The 17,616-nt window shown below is 44.6% G+C and overlaps 1 protein-coding gene and 1 long non-coding RNA gene across 4 annotated transcripts in view; one reads left to right on the top strand and one right to left on the bottom strand.

Annotated features, from left to right (window-relative positions):
• The window catches only part of TMTC2 (transmembrane O-mannosyltransferase targeting cadherins 2), a 235,915-nt gene extending 223,213 nt beyond the window's left edge, over positions 1–12,702 (bottom strand). For both annotated transcript variants that reach the window (XM_031589647.2, XM_031589648.2), the window contains exon 1: positions 12,544–12,702. In XM_031589647.2, the coding sequence (XP_031445507.2) occupies positions 12,544–12,626 (83 nt within the window). In that variant the 5' untranslated portion in view covers positions 12,627–12,702. The remainder of the gene's footprint in view (positions 1–12,543) is intronic.
• LOC116226715 (uncharacterized) lies at positions 12,352–15,990 on the top strand. Of its 2 annotated transcripts, none has more exons than XR_004166394.2 (3): positions 12,352–12,581; positions 13,428–13,595; positions 13,797–15,990. It is a non-coding gene; the product is annotated as an uncharacterized LOC116226715 (long non-coding RNA). The 2 variants fall into 2 exon arrangements; XR_004166395.2 differs by lacking the exon at positions 12,352–12,581 and adding an exon at positions 13,060–13,169.
• Positions 15,991–17,616: the final 1,626 nt, after the last annotated feature.

The raw sequence follows: 17,616 nt of genomic DNA, 5'->3' as shown, positions 1-17,616 counted from the left end.
ACAGTAGAGGTGTAACAATATTGGTGAGAAGGTTCCATTCTGTTGCCATGTGACAGATGGCAGCAGAGGGGCAGTCTGACACAGAAGTGCAGACGAAGCAAAGACGTGTCACTGAACTCCTCCATGCAGAAAACGTTGCACACATTGCCATTAATTGGTGCTTGATGGATGCTTATGAAGACCAAATGGTGGATGTGAGCATGGTGAGGTGGTGGGTGGTGCATTTCAGCAATAACAACAGTGGGTCATCTCCAGTGGCGCAGATTTTTATGAGCACGCCATGCAGGTTCTTGTTCATCACTGGCAACAATGTATAGCAAATGTCAGTGGCTGTGTTGAAAACAGTGTGTTGTAGCCAAGAATTTGCTCTATCAGATGGCATTATCGTGCTCTCTGTTGTTGTTACCATGAAAATAAATAGGAGGCATTGCATTTGGAGGAACCTAGATAAATTAAACACAAATGTTGACATCAGATGGACAAAACACTATAGGTATTCTTATATACCGGTAGTTCATATTTTTTACCATTTTTCAAGAGAAATACACTAAATATTAATTCTTATTAATATTATGTGATAGTGGATTACACAACTAGGTGAAAGCCAATATTCCTTAGAACTTTTTTCCTTAATGGAATCCTTCCCCCACCTCACCAGAGAGTCTGTCAAACTCTAGGAGAATCTTTAACTGTTTTTGGAAAGGATTGCATTTAACGGTTGAAAAGTGTATATTAAAAAATAAAAAGAAAGAAAGAAATAGCTGACTGTCCCCTACAGGAGAATTTCCTGCAGAATCTCTCACAGGTTTATCATACTTCTACAAATCAATTTTGGGTGGCTACTAATATCTACTTTTTTTGTTAACATCTTTACATTATTTTCTTTGTCAAGTGCTAAAAGCAGGCTCTAAATTCCAGAGGACAAACTAACTTCCTGCTGCCTGGACACTTAATCCTTCCTACTTGTTTTAGCCCTGTACCAGCTAGCCATGAACAAGTACCTAGGTCCATCACATATCAGGGTAATTTGGGATTCAGTTTTGAACTGATACAAATCGACTCATTCAACATGAATCAAAAAAGACTTAGAGCCACTTAAAAAGAGAAAAAAGGACAATAAAAAACTTTGGTAAAATCCTATAGCAGAACATATTCAGAGGAATGGGAAACTGCAGCAAATCTGTCCTGGTTAAACAGCACCCACACACCTAGCAACTCTGTGGAATAAAAGAACTTCCAATATGCTTCCATTCTTTCAGCTGAATCATCCTTTTAAAGCAGCCAGATGCCCACAACCAGATGCCCTTATCACGCTGAGCCAACCAGTGCAATATGTCTATTAAAGATGCCACTTTGGCTGCCAAGAGCTTGTAATCACATAAGGGGCAAAAATAGGGGGAGAGGAAGCAGTAAGAGATGTAATGTCTTGCACAGTAGCTGAGGGCACATCCAGCCATACAACTCCAAGCCTCTTGGGATGGGGATGGCTTTCACATTGGGCATCAGCTGCTAGCAGCTCTCCATTTGCCCCATAACTGCACTCAGGGTGCTGCAAGCTAACTCACACCATAGCTCTGGTGCAGGGCCGAACTCAGCAGTCATTGCAGAGCTCAGGCAGTGCACAGGGGTGGCTGTAAGTGAAGAGCAGCCTGAAGGGATTTCACATGGGGTCTGTTTTTAACACAAGGCAACACAAGGAGCCATCTACTTTCTGGCCTTTCCGCATAGTTAAGTCCTTCTCCTTCTAAAAAAAAAAGCGCATCCCAAGAATTCTTCAGAAGCACAGTGTTTATTAAAGAGAAATACTACAGTTTTTAACAACTTATATAAAGAAATGAGTAATGTACTGTGAAATGGAGTAGAACACACAGCTAAGTCATCTCATATAAAATACAACATTTACTGAAGTACACTGGTGTTAAAGAGGAAAGACCTGCTTGTGTTACCAAAACAAGCTACTACACACAAAAAATGCAATGTTATTTGATTAAAATTTTCATAATTCACTTTGTATTTTTTCTCTCTGCAAGCTTTATTTATATAGTCATGGGGCATTTAAATTATTGTTTTGGCACTGGAACCCTAACTCAGATCAAACGGCTTTTAAAAAGCCTCCACTGTCTTCTGCTTTAATTATAAAAATGCAAAAGATCAGAAGTTTAATTACAAATAATTAGAGAATGAAGTATTTCTTCTGCAACTAACTCTACTTTTGCAAGACCAATCTTCCTTTTCCTCCTGAAAGAAAAACAAACAAAAAAAAAACAAACAACAAAAAAACAACTTAGAAAGTTTCTTCAAGTACAACTGAAATTGTTTGGAGAAAATGAAGAACATACACTCACACGCTCAAGCTCCATGGAATTTACTACAGGGAACTTCTTATTACAATCCAGGTTGGTTTTTTTTTTTCAGCAAGGAAACACACAAATAGATGTCTACCATTCCCAGAAGTATCTACTGCTTTTGGTATGGGATTTGCTGGGGAGGCGTCTGAAAGGTCAAAGACAAGATGGCAGAAAAAGAACCTTGCTAGAGACCTACAAACCTAACTTCCACACAGAGCTTCTCATCTGATTTCAGACTGTTGCCCAGGATGATTCCCTAATGAAATTCAGGCATCAACAAGGAAAGCCTGACCAATACCGTCTTAATCTAAGGCAAAAAAATGTATTGTAGTGCTGTACCTAGAGGACTGACAACTCACAAAATAAGGCTTGTTAAAATACTGTGCCGTTTCTGAGCCTAAGTCTCACACTTGAGCCTAATTACCTCTTCATCTTTTTATTGAAAAAAAGAATCAAAACAATCAACCAACACTACAGCCCCAATAAGCAGTCAAATCAAATAAAGGCAGTATAAAGTGCAAGTGAAGGCACAATTGCACCTTCATCTTCATATAATTGATGGAAATAAGAGGATATGGCAGGGCACAATATTCCTTCAAATATTTTTATTTGAAAACAAAGAGGTTGTTGGTTTGGGGGTTTTTTTGTATGTTTGTTTTATTTTGTTTGGGTGAGTTTTTTGTGTTTTTGTTTTGTTTTTAAAGAGCATGAAGAACTAAAAAGAGTACACAGCAGAAGGCTCAGAGCCTACAGAACAACCACCACAAGTGTATTCTTGACCACACAGTCCCATTGAAGCCAGCACAGGCTCCTTCAACTTTAATAAGGGAAATCCCCAGTGTTAGATGGGTTAGGAAAGTTATTCTAATGGCTGTAGAGGCAAGAGCAAGCATCTCACTTGAATTTCTAACTGGATCTAAACCCCTTCTCAAACTGGTAGAGTACAAGTCCACACAAACAAGAGAGCCAGCTGTAACTGATCAGGACCCATGAATGTGATGATACCGCAACACGGAGTCAAGATTTGGGTTATCACAGAGCTGGAATATGGCTAAAATCACCAACACAGAATGAGAAAGAGGAAGTGACAAAGACCTAAAAACCCTGTAAAGACATACATTTTGTGTGTTTTAAAAGGCAAACTTTAAGTTTATTGCTTAATATACTGCTGTGTTCTATAGTTGGTGAGATTTTCCTGTGCATTCTCCTGTGCCCACAAAAAATAAAATAAAATAAAACCTGAAAAAGCTAGGACTAAACTGTACGAAGGCACAAAAAAAAAACCTCTAAAAATTCCAGAAGAGACTTCTTTTTTTTGAACTAGCACTTTAAGATTTCATGTTAGGTTCCTGGAACAAATTAGTCACTTGAAGGAAAAAGCATTTTGGATTAGCAGTTCTAGTTCTGATCCAAGATGCTGACCTATTACTTCACAATTCAGTGAACTGAATCCCTCATTGCAAAGTGACCACTATTTCAAAGCAGACCATCTCTGTCTACCATCTGGAGGCCACATTAGCCCTCCTATCTTTACACACCGATGCTTGTCTCCTCATGGTGTCTCCTATTTCTTCTTCTACTGGAATCTAGATGAAGCCATAATACACAAACTCATCGACAAAACTAAATCAAGTTCAGTGCTACTTGGGTAGCTTTCAGAGTTGAATTTTTTTTTTTTTTTTTTTTTTTTTTAACTGTGATACTCCACAACACAGAGCCTCTCTGAATCCTGTATACAGACAGGTATACTTCCTTGGTACCAGCGCTAACCCTCGAAGATCTTCATAACAGGAAACATTCACAGCCTTTCCCCATGGAGTAACTACATTACCTTAAATCCACTGGAAACATTAACTTAAGAAGATCATTTTCAGTGGAAGAGCATTTCTTAGTGCTTTAGTCAAATACTCGTGCTTTTTTTTTTTTTTTTTTTTTTTAATATCAAATAATCACTATCGGCTTCTGTAACTTGCCAAGCAAAATCCCTTGGCTATTTTAAACAACATGAACTGAGAAACATCACTGCATAAAAGTCAGAGGCTAGATGCCATAAAGGCACCATTGATTCATTACAATGTTGGGAGCCTATGCACTTAGCAGCTCGTCACTGCTTTCTAAGGAGGGCACCTAAGTCACAGAGAGCCATCCAACTCAGGACTTGTATTTCCCTTTATCAGAGGGACAGAAAATTCTCAGAAAAGCAATAAAAAACAAAGGTATGCTTACTGAGGGCAGGTAACCACACAAACAGAAAAGCTAAGTACAGAAATCAAATGTTGTCTCCAAATTGGGACTGCAAACACTTGTGGTGTACCTACCTTTCATTTAGGCATTTGAGAGGGTTCCAAGACAGATCTCTCACTAGAGGATATCCTAAGCATAGGACGCAGGCTGTTCTGCATCAAGGATGGGCAGTATCTTGGAGAAAGGCATACTGGAGCATGGCTCCTCTGCCCAGGGCCAATTATTAACCGTTTGATCCAAAAAGTCAGGGGGTGGGAAGGGAAGACAGAACAAAGATCTAGGAGCAGTTTAAGCTGCTGCTGAGTGGGTTTGTTTCCATGACAATTTTGGTCACTGAATTGTGACCCCATTTCAAGCATTCAAGTCCTTTTTTAGGATTTAAGTATGCAAATTAACAAGTTGCACGAAAATAACATCCAGACACTGGCAGAGACTTTACAGCAATAGTTCTGCTACCAATTACCGCCTTGTTCCTCTGAACTAATACCAGACTGACTAAAGCAGATAGGAGTTAAAATCACATAACCCTCTCATTAGCAAAATAGCCTAGAGTAACACTAAGCTGAGAAAAATCCACCCTGGAAACAGGATGTTAAGCTTGGAAAAAGCTGTCCTCACTTGAAACACGGGTCAGAGTTCAGGGAGGGGTTTTCTGGTCTACTGACAGATCCGTAATAGGGGATGCCACAGGTCCATCCAGTTGACGAGCAGTGATGGGCTGCACCATCACATGGAAAATCTGCTTTCCCTCACCTGTAAAACTGTGGCCCGGACTGTGCTGGAGAGCAGGGAGCACTCACAGCCAGCAGAGACCGCCAAATAAATCCAGGAGCCCTTCTGGAAGACTTCAAAGGGAAGTCTGTCCAGTTCTCTGCTGGAGGATGGATGCTGGAAAACACCTGGTCTCAAGTTTTAAGCATAAAACAAAATTCCGCTATTTTATTTACTGTATAGACTATATATACCTCCATACATTCTTTTAGAGATTACACTGATTTTTTAACACGTTTTGCAGCAATTAAAAAGATGAGGTGAAGGAAAGATGGTATGTGATGACAGTAAATGAGTATTATTTACCTCCAGCTGAAACCTCCTACTATTCCTGAAAAACCTCCTCATAAAGCCATCAGAAAATGAATGCTAACAGCAATTCACATTGTCCTGGTGTGGCAGTTTCACACCAGTGGGTAGCTCAGTATCACCACACAGCTCTCTCACTCCCCCTCCTCAATCGAATTGGGGGATAAAATAGGATGAAATAGAGCCTGAAGATCAGGATAACAACAGGGAAATCACTCTCTAATTACCAACACGGGCAAAACAAAAACAGACTCAGTACAGGGTTATTAATATAATTTACTATCTATTGATAACTGATGAGAGCAGTGAGAACTAAAAGGAAACTGAAAGACACTCCCGTCTTCCTCCTTCTGCTTCCTTCCCATAAGAAGCACAGGAGAAGAGGGGCTGCAGTCAGTTTACACTGCTTCATCTCCACCACTGCTTCATGGTCACTCTACCTGTGCTCCACGTGGGGTCCCTCCTACGGGATGCCACCCTTCCTGAACTGACCCTGTCTGCATTTTGTACAGGCTGCAGCTCTCCAAGCACTGCTCCAACACAGGTCCATACCACAGGGCTCACTCTTGAAGCACTGCCCCACACAGGCAGCAGCTCCCCCAGTCCTCCTACCCCACCACAATATCCTCCCCATGGGCTGCAGCTCCTGCAATGGCTCTCCATGGCTGCATGTGGAGATCTGCTCTGTGTGGTGCCCATGGGCTGCAGGGGGAGAGCCTGCTTCACTGTGGACCTCTTCTGGGCTGCAGAGAGCTTCTGCTCCATGCCTGGAGCACCTCCTGCCCTGACCTTGGTGGCTGCAGGGTTATGTCTCTCCCAGCTGCTGTTATTTTCCTTTCTTAGATCTGCTCTCCCAGGGCACACCCAGCATCACTCACTGTTCATCTCTGCCCAGCGGTGGGGCCCTTCTGAAGCAACTGGAGCTGGCTCTGATCTGACATGGAACAGCAGCTGGGCTCCCCTCACTGAAGCCACTTCTGCAGCTCCCCTACTACCAACACCCTGACACAAAAAAAAAAAAAAAAAAAACAGTACACCCAGGGAACACAAGGATTATATTTAAGGACACCACTTCTCCTTTTTCTCTCTCTTCAAGCTTAGGGCCAGAGATTGCTCAAAAGGCAGTGCATCAGAGCATAATGGCCAGTGATCCCTCTCTAAGGGGCGCTGGATGAACAAATCTCATCGGCCTCAAACTGATTTACTGGTTTTCTTCTTCTTCAAAGCGAAATAGAGTTTGACAGATACATGATTCTTAACTGACATCCCAGCAATCCAGCAGATTTGTTTCACAATAAGTGGTCAAATGAGTAACAGCAGCATCGTATTATGTCTCAGCAGAAGAGAGAGTAAAGGGAACATCGCTGCCTTTTGCAGTGACCATGATGAGTCATCTACAGGTCTGAGAGGTATTTTGACAGTCCTGAAGTTAACAAACTGAGCAGTAGAGTCAATATGTTAAATAATGTCCAGGATGTGATTCCAAAAAACATCTCCTGTGGTGCTTCAAGTTTCATTCAGTAATGGGAATTGGGCTTTTGGAAAAAATGGTTCAACGTGGAGTTCCGTGGAGCACAAAACTGGGAAATGAATTGCAGGATTTGCACCCTCTCCTACTTACTCAGGAGGATCCATCTGTGCAAGTCGTAACTTGAATTTCTCAGGTCTAGAAGACTATCCTGAGGCTACTGGTATGCGACTTAAGAACCAGATCTGGAAGTGAAATGAAATCCCACGGTCATCCTGACTTAACCAACCCTCCCACACAACAAGCACCCCATTTAAACGTAGGTAAGGAGAGTTTATATGATCACACACCTGAAGCACGAAAACACAGGAGCTCAAGAGCTGCCAAACATCTAAGACCAGCAAGAGGCATCTGCAACCACAAGAAATTTAAAAAAGAGGCTGCCCTGGGATCCAAAGCATCAGAGAAGAACAAACTTTTGACCTAAGATTCAGATGTCCAGGTAAAACATTTCCATCTTTCAATCAACATTTCTGACAAACATTAGCAATGATGGATTGTTTAAAAAAGACAGTTGATCCAAAAACTGAGTCAAGCCTGCAAAGTAATTCAAGGACCAAAATGATAAAATCTAACTGTAAACATTGGCCCAAATAACAGACTCATTTTTACATAAATAACAATGAGAACAAGCATCTCTCTTCAGATTTAGTCTGTTTCTCCAACTGTATGTTTGGAGCAACTTTCACCACAGGTTGCCAGCAGGCTTGTATCTACAGCTTCAGCATCACATATTTCAGCTAAAGAAAGAAATTCCATAAACAAACAGCAAAGCCTGCTTCAGTCAGCTTCACTAGAAAAAAAAAATCGTAGCAGCCAACAAGGAAAAGGCAAACTTCCAGATGAGGGAGGCAAAGTAGATCTAGTCAGCATTCCTGCAGCTATCAGATGGTTAACAAATTGAGATGAGAGACTTCTGCGCCTTCTGAGCAACTTTCACTCTGGCAAACTTAAAGGATTCAGAAGCGCAGCTGGAATACATATGGGAGATGCAGGAGAAAGTGGATCATTAGAATTTGTAACTCCATTGTGCACTGGAAGAACTTCCTGCAGATGAGCTACATCCCGCTAGTGACTCAGGGAGACCCTCCGTCTGCTAACAGTCATGAATTTATTCTCTGAACCACCTACCAAAAGCAGCACGGTTTATGTGAGTGATATGTATGTACCAGAAATCTTAAAATAAAGCCTGCGGGGACAATTTCTTTTTTGCTTCCAAATACCTCTATACTAGAGCATCCTCATTGCAGGAAAAAAAAAAAACCACCACAGAACACCACATTATATTGATGAAACAGATTTTATATTTTGATCAAAGTGCTTTATTCAACACAAATTTTTATGCACAAATGCTTTTAAAGCTGAAGTCAAATATATTTTTAGATGACGTTCAGCACTGAAAATAGACATCATAGTAATGGAACATTATCAAGCCAGATACACCCTGCCAGGCAGTCAGTTACTGGCTTGCCTGGTTGATCCTCAAATACAATACTTGAAAACTATGCTGCCTCAGTTAGTCAGGCATCCTCTCTGGATTACATTTTGCCTTATCAGCAAACACAAGGGCATGCTTCATTTACAAAATATCCTTATGGTCATTTGAAATTAGCACACTTAAGACACAAAAGCAGGGACAAAGGGAAAACACTACAGATAAGCATGAATGTCCCCTTCTTCAATTTTCCTCCGCAGCTGGCCTCACTACTGGAATTGAAAAGATTGCAGCCACCTGAGAACTGGATCTACTGAAGCCTGTTGGAGAGGTGCACTTGGAGCAGAGAAACAGAGTAGATGACAAAAAGGAGCCATAAAAATCACAGATGTAAATTAATAATCAAATATACACATTCAACAAGGAGACAGATGGCAAGCAATTTTCCCCAGTGTACTTACACTTGTTCTTCTAGTGCCTGTATTTGGGTCACTTGCTAGATTAATTCTCATGGGCAGACCCAACAGAGGTACTGTGCAACAGGCATGGCCTCAGACCATTTCCAAATTATGTAAAATTGACACTACAGCACAAAAGCATTCATTAGGATTTCTTCAGTGCAGCTTGTAATACTGTAGCTTTCAAACAAGGCTGTTTGATGTTGTTTCTCCCACCAGCAAGGCTGCCCCACTCAGGCCCATTAAACAAAACGCAGCACAAGCCACAGAGATCTGGCCAGCACTGCCACGTTTCATGGAGGCATCCTTCGAGGAGCCAGAAGTCTGGTAAAACTGGCGCTCCAGAAAATACACACAGTGGCCACAGAGAAGATGCACCACTCAGCGTTAAAGATCCCTCCTAGTGGCCCCCTCAAACCATGCCTTCCTTCCGCCATTTGGGAGGACAAAGGAACACTTCAATGGATGAGTAGCTTCTGACACGCACCGCAGCAGCGTATGACCCCAGGACACTCAGAGCACTAAATCTTCCACACCCCAGCGACAGGCTGACAGGGATCTGTCCTACTTAGCACAGGTCACACGAGGGGCCCACAGCTCAGATTGCCTGCTTGGGGTGGGCTCAAGCAGCAAGGAAAAATAATGATGCCAGGCTGTTAGCCTCACTGCAGCCATAGGCTTCCCTCCTGTGATGCGGGTAGATATTAGCCTGAAACAAGGGTTGGATGTGCAGCGACCAGAGATTAGCCCCCCTTAATCTGCCAAGAAGCTGGATTTAACACAGTGCAATATGTTAGATCTTCAATACATTTGCAGGAATGAAAACTGCATTTCTTCCTACCTCTTCTTACTGCCTCCGAATTGATTTTGCTCAACGTTTATTAATATGCATTGTGAGCTCATCATGGCATTAGACATGCATTCACCCCTCTCCCTACATTTGTCTCTTCTTTCAGATTAGTGTATGTCATATCCATTTTAAAATTTAAAAAAAAGCAAAAAGAGAATGAGAAATATATTTATTTGTTCCAAAATGAACAGGGTTATTACTGATTTCCTCCCCAGTAATCTACACATTTTTCTAGAAAATATCACAGTTGCCTGTGAAAATTACAGCAGCAGGGAAGGGGGTGACAAAAGCTCGTTTCCAAGGTACACAGAGAAAACAACAGTGACTCCTCATTACACTGAGCTCTCAGGTTTAGAAGCTGTCACTTTCATTCACACTAATCAATAAGCCAATCGATCTAAGAGATCACATTTGCACTGATTATGCGCATGTCACGTTATCCAGCATGAAAGCAGCAGTGAGTTAGGCAGACTCAAGATGAAAAGTGAGAACGAATACTTTTTAAATTCATTCAATTTCAGTTTCATTGGGTGAAGGGTAGGAAATAAAATATTGAATTCTTTGATATAAAGCTATAAAGCTCAGAGTACAAGTAAACTTGTTATATCACTGCCCGTACAGGCTTTGGTTTGGTGCAGTGCAGCCGCTAAAATATTAAGTTTTACCATTGGGAAATTGATTTTGTTCTAAGAAGTTTTTACGATGCCACTTAATCTTAACCAACCTACATAAAAACATAGAGAAAGCAATTACAGACACCCTTTATAAAGTAAGCTTGATCACTATATTAAAAAAATAAAATAAAAAACAACAGTCTGATCTAATTTCAATACACTTGGCAAAGAAAGCAGAAAAAGGTAAAGCAATATGCTGCCCTCCTGAAACAGATTGCAGGTTCCTAGCGTAAAGGCACAATCTTGATTCACTTAAAGTTAGTCGTATGATCCATCTCCCACATGGGGGACCACGTCCTACAGCTCCAGCATCAACATCCTTTCCTCTGTTATGTTTCAAGTAGGCTCCTGCAGGGCAGCAAGATCTTGTGATTACCATTAAGGGAATCCTTCAGGTCTGAGAGCCGGCTGTTGTCACCCCTAGTCCCACAGTTACCAGCAAGCAACAACCTTCCTGCCTTTCCCTTCCAGGGCTGCAGTTGAAAAGCACCCTAATTGGATGACCCTGCGTACGGGACTGCCATTAATTGGCTTCTAGAGCGCTCTAGTGAATACCTAAACCTTAGTTAAAATGATGAGAAGTGCTCTTTAGTTACAAGGTAAACATATCTGCAGAGCTTTGCTTCAGAACACCTTTTAAACAGTGTGGGACTAACATTATGAAGGCAGCGTGCAACTAGCTTTTCCACCCTTCCCAAGACGATACTCAATATCCCCATTTCCTAGCTGTGTTAAAGCACACCCGGGCAGGAGCAAGAGTAACCTTGACCTCCGCATCAACACTATCAGGCAACGCTTCAAACTGCTTTCTACGCCAAGCCAAATTGCACTGGCCTGCAGGACAGGCTTACAGGCACGTCCTTAAACAACCCAGTTCTGCCCGAATACTGCAGCACACACTTCTTAGGGTTACGCAAATACTCAACTTCTGCAGCCCTCAGCTACAACAAGCGGGTTGAAAGTAGTGTCAGTGTGTCAGAATACTGCTTTCTATTGGTCCAACTCAGTCCCTGCCTAGAGGAATAACGGCTGATTTTTTTTTTTCCTTCTTTTACTGCTCGTGTATTACGTTTTCAGATGTTAAAACAGGCTTAAAAAACAAACCCTTGTCCGTAACCGGAAAGCTCACACAAACACCAGAAACAAGTAATCGCTCCACAGGACTTCGTGTCAGTGACGCCAATGACCGAAGCCCGAGCCGCCCCGCTCCGAGGGGACGCGGCTCCACACCGCCGCAGTCCTGAGGACGTTGTGGGAACGGTGTTGTTGCTCCCGACGCAGCAGGTGCACCGCCGGCAGCAGCCCGAGGGAGGCGGCCCGGGCTCAGCGCACCGACCGGACGCTGCCCCGTCCCACCCCGCGGCACGGCTCGCACCGCCCGGCAGCACCGCACCGCCCGGCCGCCTCCCCCCGCAGGGCGCTGCGAGGCACCAACACCAACCCGCGCCGCGGGACCCCTCCGGGCGGAGGGGAGGAGAAGGGCGGCCGAGAAGCTGTCAAAGTAAATCCCGGCTCGCCTCTCGGATGGTTTAATTCCAACGGCGCATGAAACACCCCAGGACGGTTCATAAGTTTAGCCAGGCGTGCTGTTCTCCCTAATACATTTTAATTACGCATCCGTTCTAACTGCAATCAGATCAAGCCAGCGGAAAAGGCACCAATCGGAATGCCCGGCGGCCAGCCCCGCCCGGCGTTCGGAGGAGCGGCACCTCGTGCCCCGCCGGCACCCCGCTCCCTGTTCCCGGCACGGGACGCCCGAAGTCGCGGCAGCACCCGCCAGAAGGGCAGGCTGGCAGCGAGCTGTCAACGGCCCCGTCAACGTCCCCGCCGCTGGCACCGGCGATCCGGGCTCCCCGCTCCCCCGGCCCCCAACCGTCCGGCCCGGCCCGGCCCCGCCGCCGGCAGGTGTGCCCCCGCCCGCCGTACCTGTCATCGTAGCAGAAGTCGGCGCCCAGCGTGTTGAGGTAGAGGACGAGCCCCAGGGCGCTGCTCACCAACTCCGCGCTCATCTCTCCGCCCGCCGCCGCGCTCGCACCGGGGCAGCTCCCCGCCCCGGCCTCCCGCGCCAGCCCCGAGGCGGCCGCCCCGCCGCCGCCGCCGCCGCCGCCGCCGCCGCCGTCCGCCCCCTTGCTCCGCGGGCGCCGCTCCGCGCTCCGCCGGCGGCCGCAGCCTGACGGCGTCCCCCGCTCCTCCGCCGCCCCCTAACCCATGGCAGCGGGGCGAGCGGCGGCGAGAGCGCGGCTGAGCGGGGTGCAGCGGCGGCGGTGCCGGTGCCGCCCTCTTCCCACAGCTCCCGGACGCTCCTGCTACCGGTGTTACTACCGCCACTACACCGCCCGGTCCCGGCCCGCGCCCCCCTCGCTGCCGAGCCGGGCGCCGCCGCCGAGGCTCTGGGAGCGCCCGCGTGGGGCGCCCCGGGCTCCCACCGCGCCTGCGTGCCGGACCGCCCCGCGCCCGCCCCTTCGTGCCGCCCGCCCCGCCTCGCGCCCCGCCCGCACCCCGGGCGGCTCCGCTCCGACACCGGCCCGAGATCCGGCTCCTGCGCAGGCAGGGTGAGGCTGCTCCCTGCCCTGCTGCGGCTCGCTTCGATGCTGCCGCCGATCTCGAAATCATTTTCTCTCTCTGCTTTCCTGCTTTTTTTCTGTGTTCTTTTTGTCCTTTGTGTCTTTTTTTTTCCTCTGATTTTTTTTTCTTTTTTTTTTCTTTGCTCTCTGCCGCTTTTTCTTCCTTTTCTCATCTTTCTTTAACTTTTTTTCCTGCTCCCACCTTTTCCTTCTTCTTACTCCCCCCTCACCCCATGTCATCTGCAGACTTGGCAGGAAGGAGTCCTACCCATGGCACACCTGTGATGGAGGGTTCCCTGCTTCTCTCTCTGTTAGAGTGGGCATCTGCAGGGACTTCTGGGCTTCCAGTGTTGCAAAACCAAAGTAAACTACTGAAAAGTGGCAAGGAAACAAGCACACCCCAAGGCCAGCACTGTGAGTTGGGGCTCCTGGAGGGGCACAGCTGGAGATGGGCAGTATGAGTGTCTGCACTAAATGACCTGCTCAGGAAGCCCAGCTGTGGGAAATAATGTGCTTAAACCATCCTCAATAATTCATTGGACACGGACGCACAGAATTATGGCAAGGGCCTGGGTCCATTAAGCTGATTGTTTCCTTTTTTTTTTTTTTTTTTAGAGTTATTAACATCCTGCCTCCATTTTCTGCCAGCCACTCCTTTGCAACCATTCCTGGTGTTTTCTATCAAGTGGCCATCACATTGCCCCAGAAGAATGGGAGTCTGTACAGTAAGCTGCATCAAATAAAACGGAAGGCTTTTAACAACTTCTCTTACCCTGCTCTGTGATTATTTAACACTGTTCTTAGCAGCTTCACAATACACTAAGTGCATTAAAACCTCTTTCAAGCAGTATTTAAAGTGCTCTTGAGAAGACTGCCCCAAGTGCCACAAACATCTCAGCTGCTTTTCCTCAGGCACGGGTGTGTTCTCCCACCACCAGACTCAGTAATTGCAGACAGGGTGGGGAGGGCACCCCTAAGAGCTTTGAGGGGCCCTTAGCAGATCACACTGATTTGGGAGCTGTGCATGAAACTTTTCAGCCTGAAGCACAGCATGCAGTAACCCAGATTTTAGGAGCTGGTATGCTGTCAGAGCTGCAGTCCTTACGTTTGAACACCAGTTCTCGGAGTCTTCCAGGACCTACTGCCAAGAGCCTGATCGTCATGACTTAGTCCTTGCCACAGTGGGATTGCTGAGCTTCCACAAAAAGGAGTTGCACAACTCCTTTTCTGGAACATCCTAATAAACTCTGCATAAAAATCAGCATAATTGCTGCTGAGTCACAGTGGCAGAAGTCTCTCCTTCTCCATCAAGAACATATGTTTTTCTTTCTTCAAGGGTCAGGGCTACTGGCTAGCATAGATGGTTAGAAACAGAATCACAGAAGATCACAAGCTGGAAGGGACCAACAAGGATCATCAAATCCAAAACCTGGCTCCACAAAGAACAACCCAAAATCAAACCCTGTATCTGAGAGCATTGTCTGAATGCTCCTTGAACAATTTGGGGGTGTGACCACTCTCCTGGGGAGCTTGCTCCAGGGTCTGACCACCCTTTGGTGACGTACCTTTTCTTAACACACAGCCTGACCCTTCCCTGATTCAGCTCATGCTGTTCCCTCAGGCCTTGTCACTGCCATCAGAGAGCAGAGCTCTGTGCCACCACGAGGCCTCTCCTCAGCTCTGGGCTGAACCAACCAAGGGACCTTGGCCACTCCTTACACCCTTTGTCCTCCAGACGTTCCCTTTGAGCCCTTCTTTGGATGTTCTCTAATAGTTTTATGTCCCTGTTTTGTGGCACCAAAGCTTTAGAAACAAAACAAATTCTCCGGGGATAAAGTTCAGCCAAGTCTGCTGCTGACTAATAAACCCAAATGCACACTGCCTATGGTGACCTCAAGCAGCAGCAGGCCTCTGACACCCTGAGCCACTGACAGAGCTGGCACAGCTTTCCTGGATGGAGAACACCTGTTCTGTGGAAAGAAATGGATGGCAACGTGTGTGTGTTGCTCCACCTGGCAGTACTAGGACCCCATGCATCAGGCCATGCTGAGGCAGCAGGTGCAGAGGTCTGGATGCAGGCTCAGCACAAAAGCAAACAACACAATGGAGAGCACAAGAGGGTAAAAATCCAAGTGTGCTAGGGAAATTCCATCTGTTCTTCGGTTAGTTAAAATAATAAATGCACTGGAGCTATGAACAATGTTATCTATTATGCTATCAGGAGATGTCAGATAACATTCTGACTCACGGATTTACTGTGTGATGCATGGTAATCACAAGGTATCAAAAGAGGTAATTTAGAAGTTCAGATATGTCACTTAGCAGCCATTTCCAAAATAACCTTCTCTTCCAGAAACTCATTGTCACAGATTCTGGTATCAGGGAAAAGGGAAGAGGTGGAGGGTTGTAACCACACATAATAATAACAGTAATTGTGGAGATAACTAGCGTGATGCAATCTAACGGCTGATCTATTGTGTATAGCTTAGTAGACAAATTCATATGCTTTATTATAGTTATGGCACTCAGAATGGATCTATTTTAACATCAAGCGGGAAATTTCTTCATCGCATATATTATAGATTCTGATTCAGTGTGCTACAACATCCTTCACCTAAACTGTGCCTGAAAGATTAAGTTGTGGCACGGCATGTAGAAATACATGTCTGTCATAGTGACAGATTTGGTTAACCGGTCACTGACTATGAGACCTTAAATGTCAGGGTAATGTATGTGGTGCAGATCCCTCAACAGATTAGATTAGACACTTCAATTTCTATACAAGGGGTTCATTTGCTGGAGCTTGTAGAAAATGTTTGTGCCAGCCTCCTCTGAGCATCTGAGAAGAGAAAGGCTAGCTGGAAGTGGTTATTAGAATATTAAATGTTACTGTAGGAATAATCAAGTGGAATTTTTTTTTTTTTTTTTTTTTTTTTTGCCAGTTGTTATGCTCAGATACCAAGTAAAAGTCATAACATTGTGCATATTTTGAACAACCTAAATTATATCCAGTGTTGTGACTTAATGAGCCCCAGAAATGTAAACTTTGGTGCATCTCAAAACACCCCCTCAGTTGCTGTTGTCAAGGAGAAGCTGGTATTATCTGAGGAAATAAATCAAATTAATTGAATACTTACATGAACAAGTGACCTTGTTTTATCAAAGAAGGAGAAAGTGGGGTAGAGAAGAATGTTTCAGCTAAGTGCTTTTTCCAGAATTGCTCACTCATTCACAGAGGCAAGATTGTTTTATTTCCTGGATCAGGATCTAAGCTGTTGTTTTCCTGTCATGCTAATATGATCACACTAATTCTCAACAGATCAGCTTTCTGCTTTCTGTGACACTGTACTTTTTTCTTCTGTTAATGCTATGATAGCAAGAACATCAGCAACGGCAACCAAAGTAAAAATATGTTGCAAATGCTAAACAGTGAAATCTCATGGAAATCTGCATGAAAGGGAAGAGTGAAAACTAAACACATGCAGAAAACAAACAAACAACAATAACAACAAAAAACACAAGTACACGCGGGACTTGCATCAGTATGAAGGAGAGAACTCAGCTGAACACATTTCCTAAGGAAGCGCATTTCCAAGAGGCACCAATTCCTGCTTTAGATCAGTCAGTGGAGCTAGAGTATTGCTGCAGAGCTGGAGGGAGAGAGAAAAAAAGAGAGAGAGAAGGGGGTTGGGGAAGGAGGAAAGCCAGTGCAGTGCTGGTTTGACCTAATGCAATTACACTTAGTGTCTAGGAAGAAAAAAGTTTTAAGTAAGTTTCTTGTATGCATCTCACATGCAAATGTGTTTGTGTAACTCACAGGTGAGCATATCTTGAAGGAGCTAATTACTCAAAATCACTGTGATTAAAAAGGATAACATATCTTACAGAAAACTTAGAATTAAAACCTAAATATATGAAGGAACCCGAATATCTCATTCTTCAGAGAATTCTTCGACTTAGGTGCCTGTGTGGCCTGTGTGACATGAGATGATGTAGAAACTTGACGTTTCTAAGTACCTAAGCTTATGTAGTTAAAGTCCCCTATGTTTCTAGATTTTTGTTATTTGATATTTTCAGAACCACTAAAAAAGACCCTGTATTACTTGAAGCTTTAGCATATTCTGAAGATACATAATGGTTATCAGAGTGAGCCTTTTCTTTCCTCCCAGCACCTGCAAATCTTGAGACAGTGTGTTAGGAGCATGCATAGCAGCATAGAGATGATTCAACCCGTGACATAGGATACAGGAGGTATCTGCCAAATCAGGTGATGAATTTGAACTGCCGTATTGTAATTCTGATGTTACTGTATCAACATCAAACAGTCCTTGACAGAACACTTTCCCACCCAGTTTATTTTAGTACAGTACAATTTATTCAGGGGATAGAAGAGCCATAGTTTCTGCAATTGCAATCAGGGCAAATCAGCATACAT

This window comes from Phasianus colchicus, chromosome 1 (assembly GCF_987193195.1).
Source record: "Phasianus colchicus chromosome 1, bPhaCol1.hap1.1, whole genome shotgun sequence".
In the NCBI taxonomy this organism is placed as follows: domain Eukaryota; kingdom Metazoa; phylum Chordata; class Aves; order Galliformes; family Phasianidae; genus Phasianus; species Phasianus colchicus.
This window is presented reverse-complemented; position numbering and strand designations above follow the sequence as displayed.